Source organism: Melitaea cinxia, chromosome Z (assembly GCF_905220565.1).
Source record: "Melitaea cinxia chromosome Z, ilMelCinx1.1, whole genome shotgun sequence".
NCBI classification, from domain to species: Eukaryota; Metazoa; Arthropoda; class Insecta; order Lepidoptera; family Nymphalidae; genus Melitaea; species Melitaea cinxia.
The window spans coordinates 22,561,345-22,570,492 of NC_059424.1; the positions used below are offsets into that span (position 1 = coordinate 22,561,345).

Below are 9,148 nucleotides of genomic sequence, written 5' to 3' on the forward strand. Positions count from 1 at the left end.
TATCTCTAGTCAAAATCATGTTTATTAATCTTTTATTAATCCATCCTTTTGGTTTTCGTTTTTTAGTTACAAATTGTGTTACTTGAGACCGATCATAAACATTAGAAAAAATTGAACATAGTTTATCATATAAAAGTAAAGGGCACTTACAGTCCATTAATTCAGTCCAAGAAACAGCTTCGAATAGTTCACGCACTTTATTATCACAAATTTTTGTTACCTGAGTTTTTCTATTCGTCACAGAGTTATTCACATAACAGTCGTCGCAGCTGATGCCTAGTCCTATCAAATAATGGTCGGATAATTTGCTATTTAACACATACGCTGCCGTCCCCATTGTAGATCGCACCCACACATGATCGATACATGTCTTCGTGACTATGCCTCCATATACCTCCTCGCGCGTAGTGTCGATGATCGCACACTCTAAACCTAGTTCGCACATGTTGGTTTTGTAGATACTAGCAATGTTGCTCGTACTCGTCAACAAATCAATGTTTGTATCCCCGATAGTTACCGTCTCACAGTCATAAGGCACACTGGTTAACATTTGTTGTAATTCTTTTATGAAACCCTGTTTATTTGTTTTGGGTGGTCGGTATACACCCAAAATATGCATTGGTCGTTTGCCAGGTCGGAACAATTCGCACTTAATTGTTTCGCAATAGTTAAGTTTTAAAATGTCAGTGGTAAAGTTGTGAACATTCTTAACATACATTAAGATTCCACCTCCTCTTGTACTTTCTCTTGTGTTTACACACATCTCAAACCCCTCCAATTTGTACAAATACAGTTCATGTTTTTTAATATTGATTTCCGTGAGAATAATAACATCTAGTTTATCCATACTATCTTGTATTAGTGCTTGAAATTCATTAAATTTCTTTCTTAAAGAACGTATATTTAAGTGTATAATGTTAAAACTTGTTTTTTGTTGTTTTAAGTCCTGATGCCAGCTATTTAAATTTAAATATTTTTTATACTTAGTTTTAGGTTCTACATCCAAAGTATATTGATCGAATTATGATTATAGCGATATTCTATGTGTTGCATAATCACGGATACATAAAGAAGTGGCCCTAGTTGTTCGCGTACTTGTCTATATCAGATAGTGTACGAATAGCTCTGATCTTTTTATCCTTAGGGTCATCTTTCTTAATGAGCACTTTACCCGCTTGTGTCCATATGTATTTATATAGCGGTTTTAGTTCAATCTTTGCAGTCCAGAATAAATTACGCATGTACTTAGTTAGATCCTCGTTTATATAAATCCGGTTTTTATTTCCATGCTCGAATAAGTCATTATTACTTAGCCTTACTGTTTTTCTTGTAGCTAGCCATTGATCACGCGCATTACGTGTGGTCATAGTGACTATAACCGGTCTCGGTTTATTCTCACGCTGCTGCTCGCCCGCTGCTGAGTTCTTTTTTTCTTCGCCTACCCTCTTTATTTCACATATGGTTTTGGTATCCATGCCCAATTTATTGGCCAGCACTTTTATAGTATCCTCTAACTTCTCTTTACCCTCTTCTTCCAAACCTATTATTTCCACGTTTCTCTCTTTCTCTTTAATCTCAAGATACATAATTCGTTCCTCCAACGCCTTGTTGCTTGTTTCAAGGTGAACATTCTTATGCTCCAGCGCCTTGATCTTCTTATCGGTTTTTTCTTTTTCTTCCATGAGTTCTTGATATTTCTCTGCGTAAAAACTAATATCGTTTGACATTGACTCAAGTGTCTTCTTCATAGTGAAAACAATAGCCAGCTTCTCGTTTACTTCTGCCAGCACTTTCTCCGGTGTAGCTCTTGACAGGTCCATTGTAATAGGTGATCCCACAGTTGGTGATATTTGGCATTCATCACACATACCAGTTTCGCAAAAAAACTCAATTTTTGCCGCACATTTTTTATGGAATACACCCTCACATGTCCCATTGCATGTCATAGTGCTATCACTCTTTACCCGTGCCAGAGATAGCTTGCACAACTTACACTGCACCATTTTGCTAGGTATTTCACCTGATCAGTTACCTATCGAATCAACACTGCGAATTATCTCCTTAAACACAAGCACAACGGACGCGATGTAATAGCGATAAGATAAGGCACGTCCGCGCGGAAGGAGCTTACGCACACGACTGTGATATATTTGTGGTGTACAATAAAATGTAAAAAAAAACTGCACAATTTGGATAGGTCATCACCTTTCTACCACCAAACCGCTGTTTGCGGCATACCAGCTGTTATCTTAACGGGATTATCTTGGGGGAAGCCAGTATCACCAGCGAAACTAGCGGATATTTAATCCATATTACATCTCATTACACAAGATACAAAGAGCTTTTATAATGGTCGCATTAATGATAATGCAATAGAAAACGACATAGATGAACTAGATACGGTGGATTTCGAAATCGAATAAACGTATCTATATGTATACTTTAATATAATTTTTGGTAATCAAAGCAATATTACGATATTATAAATACACAGTTTCATTTGTATCAGTAAATCCCTGCGGTGTGGTACTTTTTTGCATATGAGAAAATCAGAAAAGCTATCAACCAGTAGATACATGTTAAAAAGGACCACTTGCGGATTTTCTTATCTAGAAAGTTTAAGAGTATTCAGACAAAATTTGTATACACATACTTTAATTAGTAATTTATCCATGAATTTAGATAAAATATATATTAATTTTGCTTCATCTAACAGAGCTGCACATGTTTTTGTAAATCCTTTGCCCCATAATCTCAGAAGTTCGTTTTTGCTGGTGGCTCCTTTTTGCATAAATACGGACAATAATTATTCCACACCATATACAAATATTAATTACTTCTTAACATCAGTGGAAACTTGTAATTGGTCTGACGATGACGTGTTCATATTTTCTTTTCTGTTATTTTTATAATTAGCTGTAAGTTTTCCTCAAATAAATAAATGTTAGAAAAATAATTATGTATGTATAGTATATTTAATACCGCCTCTGTAGCCATAAAAATATTCTTGATATATAAATAATATTTTAAGACATTGGTATATATTTAGAAAACAAACTAATATTTTTAATAATACTCAAACTGAAGAATAGATAAGTATGCTTGCAAACGAAATAAACGAATTCAATTACATGTTAAAAAATAGTCGTATGTAATAGATAAACTCAAAAGGTAAATGGAACCGCGTGACACGTGCCGTCAACTTTCGATTAAACCAAGAATCATCGAAATCGGTCTACCCAGTAAGAGGTTATGAGGTTACTTAAAAAAAAATACAGTCGAATCGATAACTTTCGCCTTTTTTAAGTCGTTTAAAATTTTATTCAATGGCATTGATAATGGCTTTAAGAACATCTAATGAATAAAATACAAATAAGCTCTTCAAATATTTCATAACAATTTTTCGACTACTATAAAAATAGTAGTAGAAGATCGCGCGGTAGAGACGCCATGGACAGAGACCGGTGGAGGCAAATCATCCGCTCCAGATGCAACCCTGATGCTGACCACGATCCCCAGACATATGTAGTAAGTAACTATTATTTTCGTTTCAATAAACATAAAAAAGAATTTAATCAATAAATGATGGATAATTGTTATTTAAAGCCGTATTATGGGTGTAATATGGTTTATATTGGCTTATATAAAGCGCGTCTTTAATGCGGGAGGGTGAAGCGAATTGGGGATGAGAAAGTAGAATGGGGATGATACGTTTAACATCAACAATCCATCCACTAGATGTCACTGTAGGAAATTAAATCGCGCTATAGAAATTTCTCATGTGCAATATATATGGTCGGGAAAACATTGATTTAGTACTGCCTTAACGTTCATATTAGTTTGTAAGTTAATATAAGCGTTGTGCACTAGGGATACCCTGATAACAGCCGAATAATTTTTGAAATCGGTACGTTGTATGGAACGTACCGACCCATTATATCATCTCATTAACATTTAGCGTATTTGCCGAACACTATTTGGCGCTGTTCCTTTGTCGAAACTCAAACTATAAACTATAAAGTAAGAAATTATAAGGCCTATCTAGTGTAAAGCCTAGCATGTTCAGACATAAATACAATTTCCTTTGCAAACATATTTATTTCCATAATCATAATCATTTAAAGTTTAACTAATAGAAATAAATATATACCTATTAAGTTGTGAATTGTAAATATCTATAATATTTTGTAAAATAAAAGTTTGTTCTATATAAATCAAAATATCAATATTGAATGTACACTTTGCTAATGTTATGAGAACGTATGATAGCAAGTCTATCAGACTTGTTTCTTGTTTTTTAACCGACTTCCAAAAAAGGAGGAGGTTCTCAATTCGACTGTACTTTTATTTTATTTTTTTATGTATGTTACATCAGAACTTTTGACCGGGTGGACCGATTTCGACAAATTTTGTTTTAATCGAAAGGTGGTGGGTGTCGATTGATCCCATTTAAATTTATTTGAGACCTAACAACTGCTTTTGGAGTTATATCTAATAATGCGTTTTTACTTGACGCTTTTTTCGTCGACCTACGTTATATTTTACCGCATAACTTTCTACTAGATGTACCGATTTTGATAATTCTTTTTTTGTTGGAAAGAGAATATCCTTAGTTTAGTACCATGATAAGGAAACCACGATCTGATGATGGGATCCCAGAGAAATCGAGGGAAACTCTCGAAAATCCGCAATAACTTTTTACTGGGTATAGCGATTTTGATAATTTTTGATTTAATCGAAAGCTGATGTTTATCATGTGGTCACATATAAATTTTATCGAGATCTAATAATTGCTTTTTGAGTAATCTTTGATAACGCGTAGTTACTTGACTATTTTTTCGTCGATCTACGTTGTATTACTCGTCGATGTAATTGAAGTCGGTTTTTTTTCGTTTGCGAGCAAACACAATTATTCAACGCCAAATCATAATAAAATAAAGAATAAATAATTTATCAAAAATTAAAAAGAAATTAGGGGTGGACTACCCTCAATATTTAGGGGGATGAAAAAGAAATGTTGTTCGATCCTCAGACCTACTCGATATGCACACAAAATTTCATGAGAATCGGTCAAGCCGTTTCGGAGGAGTTTAACTACAAACACCGCGACACGAGCATTTTATATATTAGATATATTATTACACATTTAAAATTGTTCTCAAAATATTATCAATCCCTATTAAGGCTATACCAAAATCAGTGTTAATTTTCTGGAAGTTTATTTCCTAACCGACTCCAAAAAAAGGAGGAGGTTATCAAAAGTACTTTACGCGCGCTTGACTAAGGTAGTAAGTTGGTGAATGCGTGACGAGAGTGAGACGAAAAGTGTGATCGAGGCGAACGGAAGTTGAGAGGGAGATATAAGTGAAGACAGAAAGAGAGAGAGTTATATAGTAACTCCTTGAATATAGTTCCACTTAGTCACTTTCATTCCCTTTCAATATTTCCCATATGTTTAGAAAATTAGGATGTATATTGACATGGTTCCGTGGTGTAGTGGCTATCACATCTGCGTTACGCGCAGGAGGTCGCCAGTTCGATCCTGGCCGGAATCATGTTTTTTTTATTTTATATTCATTATTACCAATAAAACTTTATGCTATAAAAATATGTTCTAATATTTACTCATTGCGTCATTTACGTTTTTAACATTATTAATACTTTTTTTAAATACACAACTAGGTTTGTAAACGAGCGTACGGCTCACCTGATGGTTAGCGATTACCGTGGCTTATAGATGTCTGCAACACCAGAAGTATCGCAAGCGCGTTGCCGACCGAAAGATATTAATCAAAAAGTTATTCGAACATTTATTTTTCAGTTCACGTAGTTATAAAATAAATAAAATTCTAAAATAAAAGTAGCCTAATTTACTCCTTATTACATCAGCTATCTGCCAGAGAAAGTCCCGTCAAAATCGATCCAGTCGTTTCAGAGATTAGCCGGAACAAACAGACAGACAGACAGACAAAAATTGTAAAAAATGTTATTTTGGTATATGTACCGTGTATACATCTATACGTATTCAGTAAAAAGCGGTTATTTTAATATTACAAACAGACACTCCAATTTTATTTATTTATATAGATTACTCTTATCTGTTTATTTCCTAGATGAACTGAACTATTTATCATTTTATTTTTTATCTGTTGCAGTAGGTAGGTTTGTAGGTGTAATGCTCGGATCTTTATTTTTACATTCACCCATTCTTACAATTTTATTATCAACCTACCCCCACATCTTTCCTCTTTAATTAAGAAAATAAATAAAATTACATTTAATACAGTAGTAGGTGTAGGTAGATAGGTAGGTAAATAAGTAGGTAGACTACTCTTTTTTTTTTTTGAAGTTATAACCCTTTTATTGTATGACTTCCATATTTTTCAACACAACGTTTTAACAATCATTTGATTCACACAACTTATGTATCCTAATACAAATTTAATAAAATATTGCTTGCTACCAGTTATAGTGGCGGCTACAAATAAATTATTTTTATTTAATTTATTATTTATTATAATTTTTTATTAATTATTCTTCGACATTGCTAATTAGCAGGTAATAGGAGTAGGAAAATAATTAAAACAATTATAAGTTAAACAATAATAAGTTTTGGTTGTCTGTCTTTATGGGTCTCCCCACCGTGCCTCGGAAAGCACGTTAAGCTTTCGTTCTCTGGTGTTTCCCAAGACACCTGATAGTGGTCGTTACTCAAAGGAGGAAATATATCCGCCGATCTTCAGTGGAGCAGATGGATATAGCTCCGACCCTTCTCCTGGATGACGAAAGAGGCCTACGAACAGCAGTGACATGTCACTGGCTAAATCGTAATCAACTAAAATTTGTGTCACCATAAATTCGTAGCTTCCTACTTGCAGCAGTGTGTAACGTATGTGCATGTTTGTCGATATTTTTAAATCACACGAATAACTGAGATCGTTGGCGGCGCGCTCTGCCGGTGACTCCTTTATGACTGTATGGGGCGTAATGATTAAAACAAATTTTATCCACAGCGATGGCGAGGAGGACCATAATATGATTCGTACGATTATATCGGAACATCTCGTTACTTAACGCTTTAGAGACACGATATATTGGCACGGTTTTATGATTCGAAAAGGAATTTGAGAGATATTTAGGTTATAATTTTTATTTTTAACCGACTTCCAAAAAAGGAGGAGGTTCTCAATACGACTGTATTTTTTTTAATGTATGTTACATCAGAACTTTTAACCGGGTGGACAGATTTCGACAGTTTATTTTTTAATCGAAAGGTGGTGTGTGCCTATTGGTCCCATTTAAATTTATTTGAGATCTAACAACTAGTTTTCGAGTTATATCAAATAATGCATTTTTACTTGACGCTTTTTTCGTCGATCTACGTTGTATTATACCGCATAACTTTCTACTAGATGTACCGATTTTGATATTTTTTTTTTTTGTTGGAAAGGAGATATCCCTAGTTTGGATAAACTAGGATCTGATGATGGGGTCCCAGAGAAATCGAGGGAAACTCTCGAAAATCCGCAATAACTTTTAACTGGGTGTACCGATTTTGATAATTTTTAATTTTATCGAAAGCGGATGTTTATCATGTGGTCACATTTAAATTTTATCGAGATCTGATAACTACTTTTTGAGTAATCTTTGATAACACGTAGTTACTTGACTATTTTTTCGTCGATCTACGTTGTATTACTCGTCGATGTAGTTGAAGTCGGTTTTTTTTCGTTTGCGAGCAAACACAATTTTTAACATCTTTATACAGTCACGTGACATGTATAATTTATAACTTTACTCTTGTTGTGTTCCCTCTACTGGTTTCAAATACGTCTGTTTCGCTGGTTCTCTGAAATATTTACGTTATTTTGACGTATGAGATTTCACATCCTTCGTCAAAAAAATTGTGTTTGCTCGCCAACGAAAAAAAAACCGACTTCAATTACATCGATAAGTAATACAACGTAGATCGACGAAAAAATAGTCAAGCAACTACGCGTTATCAAAGATTACTCAAAAAGTAGTTATCAGATCTCGATAAAATTTATATGTGACCACATGATAAACATCAGCTTTCGATTAAATTAAAAATTATCAATATCGGTACACCGAGTAAAAAGTTATTGCGGATTTTCCAGAGTTTCCCTCGATTTCTCTGGGAGCCCATCATCAGATCCTTGTTTCCTTATCATGGTACCAAACTAGGGATATCCCCTTTCCAACAAAAAAAGAATTATCAAAATCGGTACATCTAGTAGAAAGTTATGAAGTATAATACAACGTAGGTCGACGAAAAAAGCGTCAAGTAAAAACGCATTATTAGATATAACTCGAAAAGTAGTTGTTAGATCTCAAATAAATTTAAATGGGACCAATTGGCACACACCACCTTTCGATTAAAACAAAATTTGTCGAAATCGGTCTACCCGGTCAAAAGTTCTGATGACACATACATTAAAAAAAAAAAATACAGTCGAATTGAGAACCTCCTCCTTTTTTGGAAGTCGGTTAAAAATATGAACTAGCTCACTGAACGAGAATAATTTAAATCAAGTCACAGTGACCGTATCAAAGATTTTATAAAATTAATTGTTAAACAATTCAAGCTTATCACTTATTATTAATTATTGTCTGGTGACAAGAGGGCTGGTGCATTTGTTGCCCAGAGAACCGGCATAGCGATTCAACGGGGAAATGCTGCCAGCATTCTTGGCACAATTCCACGCGGACATGATTTATACCAAAACTATCTGTAAATATTTAGTCCTTAAGTTGTGAATTGTAAAGTATGATGTTTAATAAACTATTGTTAAAAAAAAATTATTGTCCCTCATAAGTCATATGTATTGTACAACATACACACATGCACAAGGATACATTGCAGAGCAAAAGCAGTTTGTCATCATGTTAAGCCTTATATTATTTTCAGTGAACCAAACCATAGCGCGATTTAAAGTACACTTAACGCCATCTATCATAGACATCTTGAGCACCTATACCGTAATAGTACAAGGATATTCTCGCCAGATTTAAGTGAGATATAAAATGGGTTTCCTTGTAAATAAAAACACCTCGCGTAAACTTGTGACTAACTACGAGTCGGATTGTCAAAGAAACTCTTGCAACGCAAAACTTTCGAAAGTTTGAT

General features: G+C 34.2%; 1 protein-coding gene and 1 non-coding gene across 2 annotated transcripts; one reads left to right on the top strand and one right to left on the bottom strand.

The window, feature by feature from the left end:
• Window positions 1–929: 929 nt before the first annotated feature.
• LOC123668931 lies at window positions 930–2,003 on the bottom strand. Its single transcript, XM_045602622.1, has one exon. The coding sequence runs from the start codon at window positions 2,001–2,003 to the stop codon at window positions 1,080–1,082; it is 924 nt and encodes a 307-aa protein (XP_045458578.1). The 3' UTR covers window positions 930–1,079.
• A 3,479-nt stretch (window positions 2,004–5,482) lies between these two features.
• Window positions 5,483–5,555, top strand: Trnav-uac. Its single transcript has one exon. It is a non-coding gene; the product is annotated as a tRNA-Val (tRNA).
• Window positions 5,556–9,148: the final 3,593 nt, after the last annotated feature.